General features: G+C 34.8%; 1 protein-coding gene across 1 annotated transcript in view; it reads left to right on the top strand.

Moving 5' to 3' along the window:
- The first annotated feature begins 2,867 nt into the window (after positions 1 to 2,867).
- Positions 2,868 to 25,086, top strand: part of LOC117328368 — a 28,940-nt gene continuing 6,721 nt past the window's right edge. The window contains exons 1-13 of the mRNA XM_033885895.1: positions 2,868 to 2,928; positions 3,656 to 3,982; positions 6,797 to 6,925; positions 7,342 to 7,452; positions 8,849 to 9,054; positions 10,574 to 10,826; positions 13,070 to 13,423; positions 14,393 to 14,579; positions 19,524 to 19,780; positions 21,475 to 21,603; positions 22,206 to 22,310; positions 23,190 to 23,288; positions 24,017 to 24,222. Coding sequence (XP_033741786.1) covers positions 2,868 to 2,928; positions 3,656 to 3,982; positions 6,797 to 6,925; positions 7,342 to 7,452; positions 8,849 to 9,054; positions 10,574 to 10,826; positions 13,070 to 13,423; positions 14,393 to 14,579; positions 19,524 to 19,780; positions 21,475 to 21,603; positions 22,206 to 22,310; positions 23,190 to 23,288; positions 24,017 to 24,222 — 2,424 coding nt within the window. The remainder of the gene's footprint in view (positions 2,929 to 3,655; positions 3,983 to 6,796; positions 6,926 to 7,341; positions 7,453 to 8,848; positions 9,055 to 10,573; positions 10,827 to 13,069; positions 13,424 to 14,392; positions 14,580 to 19,523; positions 19,781 to 21,474; positions 21,604 to 22,205; positions 22,311 to 23,189; positions 23,289 to 24,016; positions 24,223 to 25,086) is intronic.

The following is a 25,086-nucleotide window of genomic DNA, read 5'->3' as shown; positions in this document are numbered from 1 at the left end:
AACCTGGGAGAAAATTGATCTCGATACTGAAAAGAAACCATCCATGTATACTGAAAGGATAAAGAAACTTCAGCTTCACTGTTAAATAAAATAACGTTTGTGAACACATTATCTAAATGTGAAATGCAATTGTTAAATCCGAATATTGGACCATATGTCTTCAAATTTTCTGAGATTTTTGACAAATAAGGACTTAATTAGGCCGCCATGAAATAAAGTTCCCTTATGTTCACAATGTTGAAATAACGGCTGTTGTCAGAACAGATCTCTAATATCGTGTGTGTCCTCCCCAAACAGTTATAACGTCTCTAATTATGCGGGGTATGGAGTACGGGACTGTCCGTAGAGATGTTATTCCATACCTCGGTAGGTGCATTGGCAAATTGGGAGAGGTTAATCGGAATGTTTGGCTGAATACCAAACTCTCTGTCTAATTCATTCCACAAGTGTTCAATTTCGGATAAATTGGGGCTATATGGAGGCAATTGAATAGGGATTATGTTCAAGGTTACAAAACATTCCCTACAAATTCTCGCAACGTATAGTGTAGCGTTATCTTGCTAAAGGTTCAAATAGTGCCTTCTTATGAATGGCACAACGGAAGGATTTCATCTCGATACCGTACAATCGTTCATTTCCCGTAAATGGTCACTAAAGGCGTCCTTAACCCATGAGAAAATTTCTCTTCAGACCATTCCAGCCCCAAATCTGTCGCGCTCTAAGACACAAGCGTTTGGAAAACGCTCCCCTCGACGTCGTTACACACGTTGACGGCCATCTGATCGATTAAACATGAATCGAGAATCATCCATGAATGCCTCATTGGGAAACGTATGGACACATGACGCTAAGGTGTCAATGGTAAACCAACATACTAACTACGTGGTCGTCCGGATCTCCGTCAGTCAACTCCTCCCTTGGTGTTGGGACGTATAACTACTGAGTCATAGTCGATTTGTGATCTCCGAGGTGAATTACGACCTGTTATTGAGTGCTGTCGTCCAGGAACATTGCGAGAGCCCGTCCTCTATCAATTTGGGGTAGCCGTGGCATATTTGTAGGATCGATTTTAAATTTCAAACGTATCGATGTGACACTAGTTTGAATTAAAAAGAACGCATGCATTTGTACAATCACGGTATTTTGGTTAATTAGGCATTGATGAATTTTGAATGTTTAATGGGGCATAAGGTAAGGGCGCACAATATCTCCTTACATTTTTTACGGATATTTATGAAGAAGTTGCGTTTCTTTATCCTTATCGGTATATATGTGCATAAGGTTTCACTTACTTTCTCTGATGTTCTCATGATTTTTTTATTGATCTTATGGTTACATTTGTATATTCTTCGCAGATTATATTTTAACCCCCGGTCAATTCCGGAAACGCTGATCAATGTAATAAAACAGTGGTCAATCAGAGGGCAAAATAATAATGCCATACGAGTCCGTAATCTTAGATTAACCTTTCGCTTAGATTATACGGTACATTCTTTTATCCGGTTAGCGATTCAAATCATTTATCTTAGACAAGAATAGATATCCATACCCAGAAATAGGTTTGCATAATGTTCATAAGCAATGAAGAGCAACCCCTTTTGTTTTTTTACGGGGTAACGACCACTAGAATGAAACTAGTCCTATTATCGTTGCCATAGAAACAACCAGATTAATCAATTAGAGTGGTTGATATCGTTAATCCTCTAACTTGAAAGGGATGGAAATCTCAAACACATGTTCTATTCATTTATTGTACTGAATGAAAGTGCCTGCCTCTGTGCTAACAGTGTCTCATTACGGTATCAAATACTCTAGCTATCTGGTCCAACAAAACTTAATTCCGCTTTAGCAAAAATATGCACACCTAGGACTGTCATAAGGAAACGGTGTACCAGCAACAGCGGTGACATAATAAAACCAGCCTTAGATAAAAATATTGAAACGACCTCATTGACATTACATCAATAATAGAGAGAATGGATTTATGAAAAAACTACAGATTTTCGTGTTTTAAGAAAGACATGGAAAGATAATTATTTCGCTGTCTTCACTTTTTTTCTTTCTTTTTGAAACGGTGCCTAAGTGCAACCCTCTAATCCGGATTGACCCGATGAATAATGCATTCTTTAAAAAAAAATTATCGAAAAAAGTATAAGGTGATAATCCATTAATTATTCTTCACTTCAATCCTTCATTTTATTTACTTTTTTTTTTATTTCTGCTTTCATTTCACCAATCTGACGTAAGTTTACGTTATTTCTTATACATGTATATGTCACTTTCACACTCAGTTCTCTTATTATCTTGCGCGCACACAATACAAACAAAACTGCATATCGTGTGCATTATCTAAACAACACATGAACACGGATTTTCTAATGTAGTCTAAATAAGTAAGGTTTAGTTAAAGACGCCTACTTTTTGTCTTGAAACATTTCTCTGTTTGTCACAATCTACAAATGTTAGAACATGAAACAAAAATTACAGCATTTGACTTTAAAATATATTACTGGTTAATGATTTCTTTAAATCATTTCGAGCTAGAATACTTTTCATGTTACATATAACATGTTTCACTTTCCATGTAAACCTCTTATTATGACCGTTGTTGTACCAGTAACCAATGAGGACAGAATATGTTTTATCTTTAATATGACTGGACGGCCTTGCCGCAGTGTTTTGAACTCTTTGCAGGTGACTATAGCTGTCGATGTAGTAATGCTCTATAGTCCGGGCGAGAAGGCTTCACGAAGAGATACCAATGTCTTGTTATGATGAAATCACAATACTTATAACTTTTTTGGATATAACTGGGTTTTGCCTGACATTTACCTATTTTTCAAATAATTTAAATACAAATAGTCATGATGTGCGGGAAGAAAAAATCATTCCTTGTGTATTTTGTCTTTAAGCTGCTTTTGTTGAAAGGTAAGTGATTGTTTTAACAAATTCAAACATGAATGCCTAATACGGTACTGATAATATTTTACAGATATACTATAGAAAATATATTATCACTTGGAAAGTCATCAGATAGTTCTATCTTGATACGTGTATCTTCTCGGCGAACTATGCACTTCTTTTTTAATTTATAATTTAATATTTTTTGTTTTTGGATTTTTTATTTAGTAATTTATTGAATATAATTTGATTTGAAATGTTTAGTTTTTGAGGACGATTGATATATATCAATAACGCGCATCTAGTGTGGTAAAATAATGATTTAGTGGTTAAATTGATAGAAAGGATATTTATCAAATCTGATGGTAAATAAATTTGGCTTACTCACGTTTTTTTTTATAAAAATGTTTTTTTTTAGATGTAACTGATACCTCTATATTTCTGCTTTACAAATTATAGACGGTACGGTTGAACTGTTGATGCAATGTTCGGGCGTAGTGAATTCATAACTAGTTTTACTGTGCACTCATTAAAAGATAACTTTGTATGGAGGCTATAATGATAACGAATCTGTATACATGTACCTTTGTGAGTTTTTTTTTAAGTCCATGATATGTATTAAGTTGATGATGTTGATAAAGTTAAGACATTGATTAAGTTGATGGTGTTGATTAAGTTGATTTTCAATCTTTCATTCACGAAAGGAGATTATGTTCATCGTATATAATCGTCAAGAACATTTCTAATATTGCAGACATATCTGGCATCAACTCACCAACCTACACTAGTGAATGGAGAAATTTGACCGCACAAACTGGTGCCTTCGGGTCTGAAACTGTCTTCTTTTACAATTTTAATGAACTTCCGGTTAAAGTAGATGTGCAGGTCAAGGTTACAGAAAATGACATTGATTACATTTTCACTGGCTTTGGGTCTGCCCATCGTGATGACGATACCGATATTTTTTATGGTGGCGTCCTGTACACTTACAACGAGGAGTTCGCTAGGATACTACTGCCTAGCTTTAACGGCGGGTACCCAGGGGCCGCTTACACAACAAAGGGAACTGCTGCTTTCACCGGTAAGAACCTCCTCTTCCTCCTCCTCCTCCTCCTCCTCATCATCATCATCATCTGCAGTTCCTGCTATTTACTGGTTAAGTAGGTGACGTGAAAGCCCGTTTTCATTGCTGGTCGGTCATAATGAGTTAGTGGGAACGTCATAGTTACACATGTGATGATGCTAAAGTGTAACTGGTTCTATTCCTAAAGGGCTTTATTCAGAGTATCTATGTTTTGCTAATGTTTTGTTTTCTAAGCATACAGTATATTAATTTATATTTATAATTTTTGATTTATATTAATTTCTTATTTACCTGTGTGTAACACGGATTGGACCAGTAAGATTAATAGTACATTACAAAATTCAGCATGGAGACGTTAACATCATTGATGATATTGCGCAAATAACACTTTTCAAGTCTGTCCGTACAAAAATCCACAGTGCTCCAGCAACTCGTCGAATACCGGTATGCCAAAAGTGGAATGGAGTTATAACATCAAAATATTCTTCACAATTAGTCTGCTAAAGTTAACATTCAATCACATTTTGAATACAAAAGTACCGCGTGGAGAGCATTTCCAGTCTGGCAAACCACAAATTAACGATTTACATGGCACTTCTGTTGTTGTGCCTGCAGATAAATCTAATGGTTCGATCCTCATCTGAAAACACGATTACATTTCTTGCTTTTAAAAGGAACTAGGCTTCCTTGATAAGCAAGGTAACCATAGCTACACTTTTTCTGATAGATATGATTGTATTGTGATGTAGTGTGTACCATTTGAATAAGATATTATTTAGCTTACCAATCCTTTCGAAATATCGACTAATGAGGAGGATGCGTTATTAACAACGTTTTATTGCAGGCTCTAACAGATGCTCAATTAAGACTTTCACTAAACTTTTTACCTCCATTAATCGTACTATTACATAAGGGATGTAGTCCTACTGTGTTATGATATACTCAAGAAACTGAATAAATAAAATGTGGATTTTGAAAAAAAAAAACAACATACAGAGATATTTTGGTTATAACGTTACCAGCAGGGACAGCTTAAACTCAGCTGATACGCGTGATTATTCCATTTTTTTAATTATTAATTTTCCATTTCTAATAGTATCATCCCTAAATCCAACGTCATCAATTTCGCATTAATGACTGTTGAAAACAACGTCATCAAACGTCAAGTATGGGTTGATCAATGTAATGCTTTAGTTCCTGCTATCATGTATTTTGGATCATGAGCTGCTGCATACATGGCATAGCAACTTTATAATTCTCCGTTCCCGACAGGTTATCGTAATGACAATGGTGGTGTTAGATCTACATTATTTACATTTATTTTATCTTATATTTTTCATATTTTCCCAAATTCTTCTTATTCAGATCAAGAGCTTATCATATACCTTTTATTAGTCTATCTAATGCTATCCAGACTTGGAATTGAGATTATTTTCACTCATTTCAATGTGATGTTTGAAGTATCAGTTTTAATTTGCGTATTGCAATCGAGATTGTCTATCTGTGTGTTTTCGATCTGCATCGTCTGGGAAAGTCATATCCAACATTACTGAATAGTTCCAAGGCTGTCTTGTGTGATCCACCAGACAATTGTGATCTGTGAAATTTAGAAGAATGTTGTCTGCATGCTACCCTTGATCTACTTTAAACAAAGCATGATTAATGCCAGGTACAGAAAATGTTTTTGTTTATGCATCACATGACTGGTGTCTTCTTTCTTCATAGTTTTGTTGTATCGACTCAGGATTGGAAGTATATCTTGGAGAATATGTATATCTGTATAGCCTAATCATTATATTGGTTTACCTTTATGCAGGTAATTATCTGATATGGCTACATTGTTATGGAAAATGGGATGGTTTGCTTAGTTTACGTGTTATCAAAAAAGCTTTGCAAGTATAGAACAGACATACGATATGCAATCAATCCGTTTTATCTCAAAGCCGTGGAGGTCATAAAAACTTATCCCGCGAATTCGAATTATATCTTATAAAGTAGTGGATTTTCACTTCGAGATAAGCAGTCTTCGATTTATCAGAGTTCGAGATAGTAAATTTTTACTGTAATAATTCTGTATCACTATATAACACAATAAACCACCCCCGGCTGTAAAACTCTATGTGGATTGTATAACACAACTACATCAGTTTCAATATAAATTTGGTAAGGATACATTCTGTATATAAATGTACCAGACATATGCTACCTATTACCCTGACACGAACGTCAGTCAGAGTTGTTCATATAAACAATTTAGCTCTAGTTTCTATTTCGTGTCCTCAACAGTGGACAAAAATATTAGATCACATAGGATCAATATCGAGTAGTTGACTTCAATCGACAGATATCAAAAAGAGTACCTTGGCCCGACTTTTTTGAAACTCGGCTGCACGATCATTCAGATAGAGCTATATGTTAAAACATATATCTGTATGCTGTTGAACCATTTATTCATTACTTTCTCACTCATTTGCAAATAGTTTAGGTTTGATAATTGCATGTGTAATTGTTATATTGATTGTTAGATATATACTTTCACATATCTATGGAATACGTACACGTATAAACATATGAAACATTATCAGAAATATACAACCAAAGATTTCCAGGTTGATGAAGACTTTACGAAAGTTACATTGTCGTCAATATGATCTCATTGACAAAACTTGTCTTTGTTTAAATCCCCCATACACAAAGTTTAACTTTTGAGGGACCAGACACATGTTCTGAAATTTAGAGAGAGAGAGAGAGATTTGCCCATATCATTAATACACATTATGTGAGTATACAATATCTTTAACATTATTCCAGGAAAGGCTGGATATACCGGGTCCACGCGGATTTTAGGACAGTACAGTACTGTGGACGTCAGAATCAGAGTCTGGCTCATGTGTGATTTCGGAGATCCTATTTTCCAGTATGAGTGGGTAGACCTTGATGGTAAGTATTGTGATAAAATAATTGTATAATTTACAAATGCATTGTATGTCTGGGATTCCTGGTCCATTTAGCAAACATTATAATCAAAATAGATCAATAAAGTATTGAAATAAAATGGCATATTCCTTCTACCAGGTAGCTAAATCCAAGTGAAGTATAGCACCCACATCAGCATGATAAGTCTTTGTCCTCCTTTTATCAATTTTGAGTTAGAATGATGATTTTCGTTATCATGCGTGTATTCTCTATTCTGCTTTGCACGTTCATGTCGTACATCATTATAATGGAGTGGATTTAAACATTATGAAAACTCGTCTTTATCATTGCAACATCTCATCTCAGACTTTAAATGTATGCATCTACTTCCTGTTGTTTGATCTCGATAACTATACACGAATTGTTGTCTAACCCTTTAGATAACTTATACTATAAAGAGGTAGCTCACAACCTCGGAACCTATCCAGACCTACTAACAGTTCAGACACTCTGCGGAGGCACAGAACTGCCAATGTACTCGGATGCACAAGGTATTATAGAATATCACAACCTAGTTTACTGTTACAAATTGAACTACATAATCAAATGATATTTTGTTTTTTGTTACTTAATATATATACATTTGGAGATTGGCTTGATAGGTTTAAACGGAACAGAGTCTAAGTCATTATAGAACGCAATATAAATGAAGTTGTTTAGCGGAGAAAATGTATCATTTGAGAGATGTGATATTGACCTGATTTATACTTATTATACACCATTATGATATTTACACTTAATCAGCCTTCGTAATACTGTGGCAAAAGATTTAACTAATCATATAATTGTACAATATCTATAACTGTTGGCCAAAACGTCATATGATAGGAAATATAAACAAGGAATTGATAAAGTTTTCCTTACTCAACGAATCTATTTTATTTACTGCAGTGTAGAGTTGAATTACAAATGCCTTTGTATTTTTGTCCATAAAATAATCACAATATCACTGATTCATAACAAACCGTTTCTAAACAAGTTAGGAATCTCCTCTCCATATCTCTAGGCCTACGAAGTCGAGAAAATTGATGTATTTATTTGAACACATCCGTTTTTTTGGCCTAGAGCATGTCATTAGAAGGAATAGAAACGATTCCATAGCTATACAGTGAACTACTGGTTGTTTGTTTAAATTAGGCACGGTATATTACGGAACCGGATTAGATCAGTACGTGAGCATTGGAGGGGTCATATTTGGGTACGACGATGACGTTATCCGCCTTTGGTCGCCAAGCAGAAGTACATCAGAGGATACGGGAAAAAATTGTATGTACACAGTTATCGGTTAATTCATTTATTTATCCTGCAATTGGCATCCGCATTGTCGGAATACATTCAAAACATATATTTTTGCTGCATTTCGTAGTGAACGAGAACAGCTGTACATGCATTTTATAATCTTCGTTCGTCAATTCGACTATCCTACTTCCAACAACGTTTAAAGGCTAACATAATTGGACAATTGTTGGTACTATTTCAACTAAAAAGGCTTATTTTTTATTGCTTCTGCAGGATAATTATAATTCATTGTCAGGGTCTTCTCATATAAGCTGCATTTATGGCTAGGACAGAAAGACAAAAATGCTCACTAATCATGTATTCTCTCTGTATATCAAGTGTCGCAGACATACAAAAGTATCTAATCAGCTCACTCATGCTGATGTTTTGCCTGATTTAAAAAAATTCTCTGCAAATTTCATTATGTATGAATCTTCAAGATTAAACAAGCAGTAGTACATTTTGTACATGTATACCACTACTAACATGGAAAAAATAGAATAAGTCAATATTACAAATAGCTTCCCCATTTAAATACATTGAAATCCATTGTATATTTTGGTCTCAATTTATAAACACAAATTCACATAAATATTTCGTATGCTACAGCGGCCATCTGTAACTACTATGACGGCTGGGGAAGCAACACACATTCTTATTCGGGGAGTGGTCGCGTTCGAATATTGGCGTGGATATTCCCATTTGCAACGATGGTGTTTAAGAAAACATTGACCATGACCCAATATCAGAACAACACGTATGAGGTGGACCTGCTAGAGCAGTATAACATACGGGACTTCCTTGTGACTGTAGACGTAAGATGTTTATCTAACCGTATACTGCAATGTAATAGATCTGATCAAATACTAAAATGTTTGAGGAACAGAAATATAATTCATGTTGAAAAACGAACCAATACAAGTTTATCATTCTAATTCCAAATTATATTGGCGGTGTATTTTCTTGCTTCCTCTTTTCGATTCATTATCGGATTCAATTGTTGATATTCCTGATTAAATTCTGATTGTCTTGTAGTTGTAGTTTATGGTGAGGATATTGATTTTCTTTTTCGTTATATATCCATGGTATATACATAGCAAAAAAAGTTATTTCAATATTTTATATATTGTTGTTGTTTATTTGTACACTGTACCTTATCACTGTTATAGCTATGAAGCTATTGTTTATAGTTACTTTGTTATTGTTTGCTATAGAGGTGCTGAATATTTAAGCATTGATGTAATTTTTTGATAGTTTCATCAGGGTATGAAACAAATTTTGTTTGCAAACTGTATGAATCCGCGTAGCGTAGTTTCATACCCCGATGAAACTAAAAAATAATTGACATCAACGCTTATAGGTCATTTTTGAAATTGATTTTCTAATCTAAAACATGTTTTATGTACAATTTTACTGGTTTTAAATGGGATTCTTTTTCTCAAATCAATACGCAGCGTCAATTGTGGTATTGTGACGTCACATTTTTCGCGCCATTCTCGGAATTTCTTTCATAGAAGAATGAAAAGAATTTTTCGACCAATCACATTTGAGTATTTACCATGAAAACAAAGAAATATTAATTATATTACATTATCAGTGTCCGTTATAAAATTGTGGTATAAGTATGTACCTAATTTGTCGTGGTCTATTTTAAGCTTTCAAAATTTCTGAGCATTAAGTGACATAAATCATCTATAAAAGATTATAACGCTAAAAAGTCAGAAAAATAGTTGTCATAAAATCATTATAAACGCTATACTAGACATGAAATAACATAATTTGTCAACGTCGTCACACCCACAGGGACTCGTTTCCGAATTATGTTACGGATGTCTATGTATACTGGATTTTAGTGTTGTGATGTCAAACCTTACTCCAAAACTCGAAACTGAGCCCCGCTGAAGTTAAACATCGTGTTCATGTACTGAGTTAGCGACACTGATCTGACCGGTTAGACACGTTTCAAACGAAATATCCTTTGTATTGTTATCACCTTCATTAAGACGACTTTTATTTAGAACTGAGCGCTGATATATGTCTGTCACATACGTTGTATTCATATCAACTGTATACTAGCATCTAGTGACAGTGCAATACTTAAATAGATATTGGTTCAATATGTCTTTCTGGCTTTTTGTAGTAAGGCATCGAACTAGCAAGAATAGAAGCAATACAACATGCTTATATGTGAAGAAATAAACAAATGTAACCTGGGCGAAATATCACCAGAGGAAATTCACTTAATATAACGGTTACAGACGAATACTGACAATAAAGTAGCTAGATATATTTTAAGACTATAAGAAATGCCTTTGATTAATGGTGATTTTGCAGGTTACCGTAGATGATGGAATCAACGACGGTTTCCGGTTTGCCGCAGCAGGAAACAGCCAAACAGACGGGACGAGAGGCCAATACGGTGGAATTATTTATGTCTACAGCAATGAGACTGTTCTGTTGTGGCGTCCATCAGACCTGTTCGACGGTAAAATAGTCTTTATTGGCGGAATTTGGGGAGGCGGTATTAATCAACAAGCTTCTACTACTGGCGAAGTCCTCATTCGTATTTATAACACTTCCGGTGCAGGTGAGAGCACGGTGTTCAATATTTTTCTTAATACAAGCTTGTTTTATTCCAACTATCGTGTGACATAAGTGACACAATAGAACGTTAAGAAAAAAATCATGAAAAACTCTAAAGTTATTAATCAGTAGGGAGATATTTATCAGTATATTTTTATTGATGTGTTAGATCAGATACATGTAGATTAGATATCATTTGAGTAGGAATTTAAAGACTATTTGAATGTTTGTAGTGTCTGATAGTGTATGAAAACATCCTTTCAAGATTGAAGTAGACTGGGCAAATTAACATTTAGCATTTAGTATTGTCTAGAGAATGAAAACGAACATAGCATTAGTTACGTTACTTTAGAACACTTAAGATTGTTTAATTAATTATTTCTAGATCAATCGACTGCTAATTATATCACGAATAACTTGTGTAGGTACGAGGGATGATGATATTTATTGAGGCTCGTACTGAAGGAGGAACTCAAGGATGTTCTATTTAAGTCCGTCTTTTCTCTGGTTATATAGGGCCGTGTATACAAGGTCTGGTCTCATTTGGTTAGTTTATATCGACGAAAGAGCAGTGATCCAATATTTGCATAAAAAGGTTTAACACCTAAGGATATCCATAATGATATGGTAGCAACACTAGGGAAAGATGCCATTTTATATGCTACAGTGAGACGATGGGTGGCGGAACTTAAGCGCGGCCGACAGAGCCTTGATGATGACCCCCGTCCTGGAAGGCCTTTTAATGTTGCAACCCCAGAAATGGTCAATAAAGTTCATGATATTGTTATGACTGGCAAACAATTCACTGAAAGATATATAACCAGCAGAGTTGGCATTTCACAGAAAAGAGTACATTCCATTCTGACCGAGGATCTTGCGATGAGAAAGCTTTCGGCCCGATGGGTACATAGACTTTTGACATTTGATCAGAAGCACACCAGGCGCACATCATCGCGTGAATCTTAACCTTTTTTAGGAAGATCCTGCCAACTTTCTTCAGAAATTTCTCACTATGGATGAAACCTCAGAGGCCAAACAACAATCGAAGAAATGGAAGCACCCTGGCTCTCCCCGCCAAAGAAGGCAGACTGTTCCTTCAGCTGGGCCTCGGTTTTCTGGGATGCAGATGGTATTCTGATGATAGATTATCTCCATAGGGATAAACAATCAATGACATATACTATGCTTCACTTTTGAGGCAGTTTCAATATTAAACTTAAGCTAAGCGGAAAGCTCACTAAAGGTGTGTTATTCCATCTGCTCCTGTTTACAAGTCATTGCCATTGCTGCCATTCACGATTATGACTTTAATTGATTGAGCATCCGCCTTATTACAATATGTCCAGCAAAATTCAAATCCTTCAATATGAGACTCGCATCATATCAATCAGCCCTCGTACTTACATCACGCATGTAACATAAAATTAACAAGTAATGTTCATAAAAAAGTCATATATAATGTACAAGCATCTGCGTGCGTGCGTACGTGCGTGCGTGCGTGCGTGGTTTTGTCAGAATTTTCGGCAGCTTAGCGATCATGGTATATTTTCCATTTTCAAACATCAAAGTATAAATATAACATACATGCATAAATAAAACTTCTTTTCTACTGCTAAGACCATGGACCATGCGTAACAGGGACCTGTATGCGCCCTGTAAATAGCAACCACGTCCAGTGTTCCTGCCCGACCACTCACAAAGGGCTATACTGTCAGTTTGGTAGGTCTCTTTGCGCTAATATATTACTCAGGTCTTTAACTATTTTAAAAACTATCAGTTCAATATTCTTCACCCTAATGCCGTTATTGCAGCAGTTATATCTGTCCCTGGTACATGTATATTATGAATTAAAAGACTATGATTATACAAAGGTAAAGACAAAATGGTGGTATTGATCTCTTTGTAAGACTGACTCAGCATGTTCAATGATTAAAAAAACAAACACACACATTTAAAGTGAAATAACGGACCATACTGTTAGCTTTAAAAGGTCGAATAGTAGTATTAAGGGTTTAACGACACAACACGGTCATACAGGAACACACGATGGTCATGTTGTTTCAGTTCAACATAAATTCATTCGGTAGTATGAACGGTCCAACAACAGAACAATGTCATAGAGTGTCACATGGTAGTATTAACGTTCCAACAACGCAATGTCAAATATGATACAGGTTATATTGTTAAAATATTTACAGTAAGTTAAAATGTACCTATTGAACATGTATGATATGTTATACCATACAGAAAATACAACAAATACTGCAACAATGACCACGACATACTTGGAGGCCAATACAAAAACCATGGCAACGGCAAGTACGAAAATGTCTCTTACTTCCTCTTCACGAGCAGCCTATGCAACCTCAACAAAAGTTCAACAAACATACACAAGCGACGCTTCCAATAGAACGTCTACCCTGGTGCCGTTGGATTGTAGTGACCCTACACCTGTTGCAAATGCAATGACGTTACACAATGGTACATCGAATGGGTGTGTAGCTCTGTACTCCTGTATAGCTGGGTACTCAATGGTATCGGGGGACATTGAGCATGTTTGTCAATATGGCTCATGGCAGGGAAAGGTACCTGTCTGCTCAGGTAAGGCTACCATCGTTATCACAATCTCTATCTTAATATGTGGAGTGATAATAGATAAAGGGTGTGCTAGCTTATATCATAGGCGCTTGCATAGAAAATGTGATTTTCATTTTTTTTTTTTATATGACAGTGGTACATGTATGTGTACTCTGTAAAGTACTAGGTTGGCAACTCCGCCACGAGCGAAACGGCACCCCATCTCACTTCAATTGACTAAAACCACATTTATTCAAACTGACACGGCGCATACTCTATACTACTCGTGGCGGAGTTTCCGTCCTTCCATATTACACTGTACACATACCACTGATATAATTTTGTTTTTAATTCTCATTTTCTATGCAAGCGCCTGTGGCTTATATCACGCACCAGTACTGTATTGAGGTAGCTATATTAAAGGCGAATGTTATAGTTTAGGCTAAAGTTGAATCTTTATGAATAAAAATTTAGAAACATAGATATCACAACAAAATCAAAATAGAGAAAATAATCGATTTCGAAATTTCAGCTACAATACATGTACATTCCTTGTGCTACCAATCATTTGGGCAACCGCGGAGACTTGATCTATCGAAAAAATGCTACCTGGAAGGAAGTGATTTTACCCATTTGCTAATCAGCAATATATGCGGATTATTTTGTTGCTGATATTCCTGAATTTTTTGACGTATTGTTCTATAGTTAAAATGTTTATGATTCTGTCAAATAAAATAGGATATTCTCCTTATACAACTAACAGGTTTTTTATGTTATTTTACATTCCAACAAATATGGTTTTCTTTCAGAAACAAAGGTCGTTTTAAATGTGCGTGGTGTACTCTGGTATAATGAAATGACACGACAGCTAAAGCAACTTTGTCATTTACTTAACTATAATTAACTTTAAGCTTAGATTACAATTTAAAAAACATTCTCGATCTTTTCAATTTTGAATCTGTCTTGCTGTTTAACCTATCAATAATTTTTTAGTGTGCACATCATCATATTTGACGTCATCGATACCTTCATCGTCCGAGAAGAATCAGCAAAGTACATATCACATCCACAAGATACACTACAAGACAACAACCATGTATAAAAAGACACTGGGATGTGCCTACGATCCGAGGTTGTCTGCTGTGTACATAGGATCCGGAGGCATCTTCATCTTATGTTTGTTTGTCCTCCTTCCAATTTTTATTGACATACTTAATATTGTACACAATCGAAGCAACAAACGTCGAGTAAGGATGAAAACGAACAATAAATATCATAGCAAGATAAATAGCAAATGACAAGGTTTAAGGTTTCCTCAAGTGTAGTTTATCCATTTTAAAAGAAATTTGAAGATGCCTTGTCATTGAAAGTGACAAAGGAAATAAGCAAAAAGATGTTAATTTGTCTAGAGTTTGTATATGATGCATGTGTTAACAAAGTTTTAAAACCCTCATATAAATATCGAGTGCTTTGCTTGAATCACAATCTTGTTGACTGATAAGTTCTTAATATTACTGACATGAGCTTAACTCCCTCGAGCGTTATTTATATAAGGTATTACACGTAACTCTTAACGGAAATGTTTATGTCTTATGTTTTTATAATGGACGCTGAATCGCGTTTTTATTGGCTGACAGTCAGTAATTGATTAAAACGTCATAACGATAATGACATTGAGTCATAAATTAAAGCAACAAAATGGCTGTCTTCATTTGAATGTGTTCTCTTGTTCCTCTACATTCTGACATTTAAACATTTCGTTCTTTCTTCTTATTTTCTTTTTCTTTACCATGAACTTTTTCGTTCCGAATATTTATTTTTTGCTGGCCAAGAAATCCTATATAATCTGGATTTGATTACAAGATATCTGAAAAGACTACCTCGAAAGTCGATATATATATCATAGGTGTTGTCACTCGTGTCTATCAGCGTGTTTTGATTTTGATATCAGCATAGAAGAATATGAATAATTCCTCGTTAATGTCAACAGCTTTATTCACTACCAGTAGACTGACATTTGCTTCTACTTCCATATGCTATTTAAAAAATACTATTGTAATTTCATCATCGTCGTTGTATTATATTTTGATATTAATTACGTTCAGAATCAACAGATCCTTTTTCGAAAATATTGCTTGCCTATTTCTTATCATTCTGATGATATGCTTCATGTTATATCTGTAAGCTGAACATTAAAGTATTCTGAACTAAAAAAGGGTTTCTGTGTCTTCCTTAAAAAAACTACAGGACACTGAAAAACCTCAAAACTGCATATACATGAATATAGACTATAGTGTCCACTTCTGATGGGAAAACTAACACCGGTGTTTCAATAGATGCAACCGTGATTAAGTTCAAGGTAGCTTTTTATGGTTGACATCAAGGGTCTACATATAAATCGATTTGATGATATCTATGCTCTTGTTACAAGTTGGAGTAAGAATTACAATTTGGTTTGCATGCGGGATTTTCCCTGCCCAAACTACGCTCACTTTTATTTAGACATAATACAATTGACATTGTTTTTTTTTTATCTAAAAAATATATTTCGCGTGCCTGGAAATATAGTGACACGGAGGTATTTTCAGATTATTATAAGATGTTTTCATTTAGATTGTGATGTGGTCTGGGAACCACCGTTTTCTTATTAGGACGATTGTTGTGCTGCATATACTGGATTACCATTTCTTTCCCATAGTGTGCGCTCGTTGACACTAGTGCGTCAATATGTGAAGCCAAACGCGGCACTAACGGAATATATGGTTGTTTTGGATATTCACGCAGCATTTATAATATCAATAGAAATCGATTACATAAGTATACTTCAACACTGCAACGCGAGAAATTAAAACTGCAGTTGCTCTTTCACAGTCGAATTTGTCTGACTATTCTCATTCGGGTGCACTCTGAACAAAAGAGAAATGTGCATGCCATCTGGGCTTTGAGTGTCGAAATAGGATGAATAGCATACAATGGAACATTAGCTTGATGGGATTTTCCGTGCTATCTTGTTCTTCTTGTAGAGATCATATCACTGAAACACTGTTAAATCAAAGAAACATGCTTCATACAGAGCGTACATTGTTATTGATATGTCACGAATGTTTGTATATATATTATATAATACCTATAAATTGCAAAAGTAAATGGGGAAGTATTTTAACTGATACATGATAGCATATTGATACAGATGTTATACATACGTCATTTGATGGCAAGGCCTTGCATTTAGTCAGCTATGCGGCACCAGTCTAATTTATATACTCCCCACCATTTCATCTTAGTATTCGAACAAATTGTTCATTTCTTATATTATGAACGGATGAGTTCCATGTATGAAGTTATATTTAAAGTTGGTTCATAACGTTTTTGTTTGTTAATTTTATTGCCTCGCAACCACAGTGACTTTTTGGTGTGCATTTCAAGCGACTAACCGCAACTATTTTACACAGTGTTGGTGACAATTTGTCAATAAATATCAGGCCAACTTCAAAAGCAATATGCCATAAAAAATACATGTACCTTCACGTTTTGAAATAAAGTTAAAAGGATAAACTACAGATAATAAGATATTAAATTGCTCTATAAATGCTTATTGCGAATGTAGTAGTGTTCAGAGTTCATTTGGCTTTTGGATTGACATCGGCTGGTCAATTTAAATGCATTATGTAGGCCAATCCTTACATGCAATACAACGTTAGTCCTTAATCACTTGTTTGATATTATCGTAACCCAGAAGTACTCACTTTTCAGTAATCAATATATCTTGTTTTGTTGATGGTGTCAATACTATTCGATTGGTTCGCCAAAGTAATTCATATCGGCTTGGATTGTTTGTGAAATATGACAGATGTTTTACTGACACACTAAACAGAGGAACTGACTACAATAAAGGGAAGGTAGTGTTCTGATCTATTAGAATGTCTACCATACCTGAGCTGACGTTTAAAGTCTTCGTATTATTAAAAGGTAAATATATTTTTTTAACGAGATATAACTTTATATTACAAAACGTATAAAAAAAACTCTTAATTAAGAATGTTTATAGTCAGCATTGACCTGGAGTAGGACATATTTTAGGATACAATTCAATAAAAATGTCTACGGATTAACGTTGTTACAATAAGAATAATTTTCTGTTGATAGCTTTTTTATATATATATTTATTCATTCAGTGCCAAATATGATGTTTTGTGGACATTTTTATGATGGCGTAGTTGACGTCATGGTTCAGTTATTCATGTCAGAATTCCTTCTTCTTTTTTTCATTTCGTTGCTAACACCCCACACAGTCTTGGTTAAACTTCATAACTTTGTTTAAAAGATATCCATTGCCTAATCCTGACTGTAAGCATTAGTTTCATTTCTTCATTTCATTTTTCTATCTTGGAACACTAGATTCATATTTTTAAAATCACAAAGACTAACACTCTGCGTTAAATAACATTTTTTTTAATTGCTTCTTATCTAATGATAACTCTTGACATCGATCATGATCAGAAAAAATCTTCGATTTTGAAATTTTTTATACATCTTTTATCTAATCAAACGTCCAATTTCATTTCTTTCTTCTAATCGTAAACAAATGTTATGTTATAATCTGTGTATATGTTTTGTCCAGAGGTATCGTTATCAATGTTATAATCAAACTTTCATTACATCCGTGCAAGCCTTTGTGTCTTTGATATTACGTGCCATTTATCTTACATATCTCGCAAATACATTTATATATTATAAATATAATTCTAATTCTAAATGAATATAAATCAAAATCTGTTTTTACTGTACATTTTATATCTACACATATATCGCATATATTTCATGTTTTCAATTTTGATATACAAATCCTAAGTAGATAAATGATTTACGGCTGATCAACTAATAATTACGTGTTTACTAATAGAAATATTATCAAGTCAATCATAGAAACATATTTGATGTAATAAACCCTAGGTTTTACATTTTGCTCCCTCTCATTAACCCGCCCTATGGTGTAATGGTTGTGTTTCTTGGTTGTAAAACTTTAAGGGATGAAGGGCTGTTTCTCTGCTGAGACATCTAAGAATCTTACCTGAAGATCAGATTTCTTTGTTATATACAGAATGTTGTTATATATGTTGTTTATATTTCCATTAAATCGCACCTGCAATATAGATATGCAATTGATAACGTCATTCAAGAATTTACGTGAAATGTGTCAGAATTTTGACAAAATATTAGAAAGTTCAGTAACTTTTCGTTCAGGAATAATTTATATCCTACAGTCCGTGGAATTTGGCCTATTGATTCCTAGATTGTTGATTTCCTATTAATATCTTGTTCAAATTTACTGATAGATGTACATTGACCGATTATTCAGAAGTGCTTGTGTCCAAATGTTGTTCCACAGTTTAAACAAACATATACTCTTTCTAACAATTCGATTTTTTGAAATACAAACTAATGTTTGTAACATAAGTATCTATATCAAATATGTCTTCAGTTGTATTAGATTGATAGCATCAAAGGAACTTCGTTGCCAAATATTTAGAAACGCGTAAACAGATCAATAATTAAGAATATACAAAATGCTTATACACGTCATTTGGTATCAAGGCAAATATTCCCACGTACACAGTTTTTCAAACATATCATAGAATATATGTTGTTGTCTGTTAATAGATTCTTTTCTTTAATTTTATTTAACTATTTATCTATTTATTTATTTATGCGTTGTTAGATCTTTACAGCATAATAGGCAATGGTAGATGAGTTCTGATTGTCGCTTTTAAACAAGAAAGTTTTCAAAGCAAGCGAATGGATTGTTATTTCAGATTAGTATGAAAGCTCTTGATAGGTGTATCGAGAATAAAATATAATGTCTCGAAGGTGTTACATCTCCGTAATAATGATAAGCAATTTTTTTTTTTCAAATGCTGCCACTATTTCTTGCATTTGTTGGTGTTAAATCGGGTGTCATTTATGAATTATTGTGGCAAGCATTGTGTACGCTGTCGGAGGTGTAGTATCTTTATCGAAGACTCATCCTTAACTTATATTAGGCCTATTGACATCCCCAGTTTTCATGATAAATGGCTTGAATGCACCGTCCTTCGAAAGCGGATGGTTGACGTTGACCGCCCAGGCAGCAGCAGGGAAGTCAACTTATCATCCCACATGACCTTGGCGAATACCCGGTGAAGGTAGATGTTCAAATAAGGGTTATAGACAATGGTGATTATTACATATTTACGGGATCCGGCTCGGCACATCGTGATGACGATTCCGCCACTGACTATGGTGGTGTGGTATATATCTACAACACTGCAGACATTCGAGTGTATGCTCCAGACGGTGAAGGCTCAATTTATGCTGCAACTACTGGTCTCGTTGCATTTACCGGTAAGTCGCAATGTCAAATACTTGTCAAAATAGACAGGTATTGTAATCTAGTACCAGTGGTAGTAGTAAAGCATAGCTATTTCTAACATACTTCACATGGTTATTCCGCGGTTGCTAGGGAAAAGATAAATCGATCTCACAAAAGGGTGGATAAAGACAGCTTGCACGCGCTATATGATGCTGCTCACAATAACATAATTTCACTCATTCAACGTTAGGTAACAATGTCTGAAATGATGACGTCATTGATTTTGACGCACATTCCAAGGAGCATTGCATATGGCGCGATGAAAACTTCCATAAAACCTTACATTTGCTTGCAAGTGTTAGGTACGTGTAATTGGGTTAGCCATTTAAGCCATTGTATATGTAAAGTCTAGACGAGTTCCGAGGAGAGAACCGGAAGGAAAGGGAACGAGAAAAGGTAGCTATGATCGTCAGTCGTTCCTGAGCTAGCAAAGCGAGTGGACGCTCCGGGAACTTCTCTCAGCACGTGAGTACACACATAGGGCAAGGTGCAGTATAGTGGGATAACATTTGATGGCAGCGGTGGGATTTTGTAGAATAGATGTATAAAGTACATCTTAAGGATTTTGGAGGAGTTGGTGATGTATATATTAGGGAAGCAGAGGAATGGAATAAGGAGAGGAGAGGGATATGACAAATTGTTTTATTTTATATGCGGAGTGAACTGTTAAATTACGGAGATGAATGCTATGGACGGGAAAGTGACACCATTCCTTCATAAGTTTACCAACAAAGTTTTAAGGAGTAGACTGCGAAATCAGTATACCAACTTGGTGGACTGAGTGCATCTTTCAGAAGTACTTCAGACTCGTTGGTCCGATCTCCTTACCAATGTAATCAGACAGAATGCAGGAAATGCCAGGAAGAATCGGGAAGTGCGAATTCAAAATGATAAAGAAGACAGTGTTGATTCAGATGGGGAGGAAAATCGTTCTTGGCGGAGGGAAAGGCAATGGGTGAAGTTAGATTAAATATTATGATAGTGCTTTTGGAAGTATATAATTTGTAAATAGGCAAGAAAGGTGTTAATATTTTAGATCTGTAAATAGGGGGTCACATGTGACCTGTTTAGGAACATTTTTCTGGTTGTTATAAGAGGGTAGGGGAGGTTGACATTGAAGTGAGTGGTCGCTCCGGGAACTTTTCTCAGCACGTGAGTATGGTAAGATAGCACAAGTATGTGAAAAAAATATTCAAACATGGGTCTGTTCCGCGAACATGACTATCTCAACCCTCAGGTAAGAGTATGGCTAACCAAACTCTTACAATCGGGTTGAGATATCCTGTCGACGGAACAGACCCATGTTAGATTATATTAGTACATGTATATACTTTGTTTGGTTTGGTTTGTTTTTGTTTAACGTCCTATTAACGGTCAGGGTCATTTAAGCTCCTGCCAGGTTTTGGAGGTGGAGGAAAGCCGGAGTACCCAGAGAAAAACCTCCGGCCTACGGTCAGTACCTGGCAACTGCCCCACGTAGGATTCGAACTCGCAACCCAGAGGTGGAGGGCTAGTGTGAAAGTGTCGGGACACCTTAACCATTCGACCACTGCGGCCCCTACATGTATATACAAAATACCTTACAGTGTATCTGTTAAACACATGATTGTACAAACAGGAAAAACACAAGATAATTACCAATATTGAACAATCGTCTTTATTGCAGGTGGTACTGGAAGAACTGGATCAACACTCATTGGTGGATCCTACACTTCCGGTGAGGTAAAGGTGCGAGCGTGGAAACTGTGTGACATTGGTCCGCCAACATTTTACCATCAATGGACAGCTATCAGTAGTACGTAGTTTATATTGGAGCGTGTCGGAACGTTACATTACAGTATTTGATCGCGTTAAGTAAAGCAAGTGTTACTTTGTAGGAAAATTAGATATCAATATAACATCAGATATATTACATCCACTAAAATACACTGAAAGTGACTCGATCATTTATCTAAAACCAGTGTCGATAGTTTGAACATTACCATCATTGTACCATGATTCTTATTGTTTAATTATACAATTTTGGACAAAAGTCGTTCACAGATATACATAAGTTCCTGTATTTGGAGTAACAATGTTGTATGGTTTTTCATTGCACACATTTCAATTATTGTTAAGCCATCTAGCGAATCAATTTCCTAAAAATATACGTGAAATACACTTTATAAAATATCAACGGATTTATAATGTAGTATCATTATCTCGTTTCTTGATATCTGGTTTAGCATTACATAGACAACAACAGTCAATATCATATCTACATAGTAAACCTGAAGTATGTTTATGTAAACAGAACAAATCAATAAACCCTGCTGCAGGCATTCATAATCAATATACATTAATAAAGGATGATGTGATCCTAAATATCACTATAAACTAATTTGATATTTGGCGCAGGCTCATCGGCTTACCACGAGATACCACACAACCTGGGAGTATATCCAGACCTTGTTACCGTACAGATAGCCTTAGATTCTACGGATTACTGGTCAGACGCTCAGGGTAATCAGTCGTGTAACGTTATACCTATAACCGGATCAGTATTTATGATACACTAATAAAATAATACCGCTGCATTGTTTCTTATTTAATATTACGTGTGTATTTATTTCATAATTAGTAGAACCATAATATTATGTTCTTTGATAAGGTATGTCTACTCGTAAACTACCTAATGCATCTAGCTGTGCATGGATTTCCTTTACTCCTATTTTCATCAGAATACCGGTTGGATGCATGTTTATTTTTGTATGAAGACTAAAAATTATGTCTCCTACCTAGTCAGCGTTTTCCGTCAGGATTCTACTGTTTCCATTATCATACAATGTCATGATAAAACAACTTTGTAAAGGAATTGAAACATCAATCTTTTTTAAAGAAACTGAAGCGCTAATGGTATGTTGTTATGTAGGTAAAAACATTGACAATGTAAAGTGTGATGAGCTAACAGATGATATGAGTATAACAGCGAATTTCTGTCCATCCTGATCAAACTGAAACTGTTATCTTCAAGGAGGGCTTGCACTGCTCCCTAGCTAACATATCTATGTTTTTGAATATACATGCCAAATTATTGAAAATGAATTAAAAAAGAAACATAAAAGAAAGTCATTGATCAATTGTCTAGGTTTTTGGCATTTTAGAATTAACTGAGTATAAATTACTTTTTTTTCTCACAAATATAATGGTATGAATATGTAATTGCAAATTGCACCAATTCTCGATTTTTCAAACTTATGTTTTAAATAGAATTAAAACGCTTATTGTGTCATTATATTATGAACAATTCCAATTTCAAAAGCGACCTTATATTATGTCTAGTCGATAGTTTAACATAACCTTTGTAATTCCATTTGAAATATTTGGAACATTTCCTTGTAGGAAGTGCCGGAATATCTGACCCGGTATCGATTTTAAACTCAGGAGGCGTATTGTTTGGGTACGACACCACTAGGATACGACTCTGGGCTTCATCTGATGGTAAGCTAAGTGTTGTAAACATATATACTACAATCATCAATAGTATATCGTGATCGTTATAGTGTCTATATGTCGTTATGTCTGTAACATAAACTTGTAACGGCATTCGTCCTTAATATTTGATATATAAATAATTAATTTGATAATAACAATTAGTCCATATCAATACATTATTATAATTCATATCATTTCGTTATGTTTTGATCTAATAAAAAAACAAATGTCGATGTTTTACATTTTTAGGGTAGTTGTTTAGAGTGACCTGGTTAATTTTTCATATTGAATTTCGTGGTTTATTAAGACTTCATTTGTATTATGTGGTATGAATTAATAACATAAAATAATTAAGTTAAACCTTAAATGCATAAATGTTTGTATAGGAAATGTAGGTTTTATTGATTTTGTATAGGAAATGTAGGTTTTATTGATTTTACTAAATATGGAGCTTTGAATATCATTTTATAGATAGATACATTTTATATTGAACGATGTTTGGAAATAAATTATACAATTGTTATGACCTTATGAGCGTAACAGAGCGCATGATTAATTAAATTTAAATCACTGCCTCCGCTGGGGATCGAACCCGGGACCTCTGGCTTACTAGTCTTACGCTCAACCGATCGAGCTGAAGAGAAGATCTCTCTAGCCAAGCGGGAAATTGCGGCTAGTATTTACCAGGGTTACATATGTAGCGGTGTTATAAATGTTATAATGTGGCTTTTCAGGATTTGTTTTCAGTGCATATGACGGATGGGGAGAGAATGACGATTGGAGGTATTCTTCGGGCCAAATCAGAATTATATGTTGGACATTTTCGCCTTCGGAGATTCTATTTGAGCACACCTTAACGATGGGTATTGCCCTGACAAGCAGTTATGAAATTCCTTTTTCGGCAAACTTTGAAACTGACGACATACTTGTGTCAACAGAGGTACAATAGTTACTATATATAGTTGTACAAAGTTTTTAGGTATATTGGGATGTATTGAAAGAATTAAAAGCAGATCTCTATTTTATTAACCTTAGTAGTAACAATTACCAATCGTGAAGTTACAATATCCTTTAAAATTGTGGTCCTGCAGCAAAACTTATTTTGGGTTTGTGTCCTGGTCAAACAGTATTCCTCAATTAATTGATTAGTCAATTCATTTAGCACATTTACCACTACAAGGAACAATACCGTTGACTTTCTTATCACGTTTCAAAGGGTGTTGGCTATACAGTGGTGTCTTGGGTTTCGATATTTACAGACACTTTTGGTTGTTGGTATATTTCTATTTGGAAAATCTGATGATAACATTTCGTGAGACGTGAGTAGAAAATCAACATAAAAGATAAATAAGCAAAGGCTATATTTCAAATTCACGCAGCTGATGCTGTGACGAGATTCAGAAAAAAGCGTTGTTATTTGATGACGAAAAAAATACATTTGATTCTGTAGATCTTAAACCAACTTTTTCATACATGTGTATGAACCTTTAATTAGCTTTGTTACATCTATAGAATTATGAATGGTATTATTAATATACAGAGTGTCTCGAAACGAAATAATCATGAACATGTTGTAACACATTAAAATAGAGTAAGAATAGGAAAGAAGATGCCGTACTGGAATACACATATTGACAGTTTGATGATAGATTTCTCCTTTCAATTTTGATTATTCAGAGCCAGGAGTACCAGATTTTTCCTCTTACAATGGTGATAACAAAGTTCTTCATGTGATTGTTTGTTTTATTTTGTTAGTATATTTTGTCGAAAAATGTATGATTGTGTATTTGTACCTTGATTTAAA

Source organism: Pecten maximus, chromosome 5 (assembly GCF_902652985.1).
Source record: "Pecten maximus chromosome 5, xPecMax1.1, whole genome shotgun sequence".
Classification (NCBI taxonomy): domain Eukaryota; kingdom Metazoa; phylum Mollusca; class Bivalvia; order Pectinida; family Pectinidae; genus Pecten; species Pecten maximus.
The sequence above is the reverse complement of the archived record's forward strand: the minus strand, read 5'-3'. Positions and strand labels throughout refer to the sequence as shown.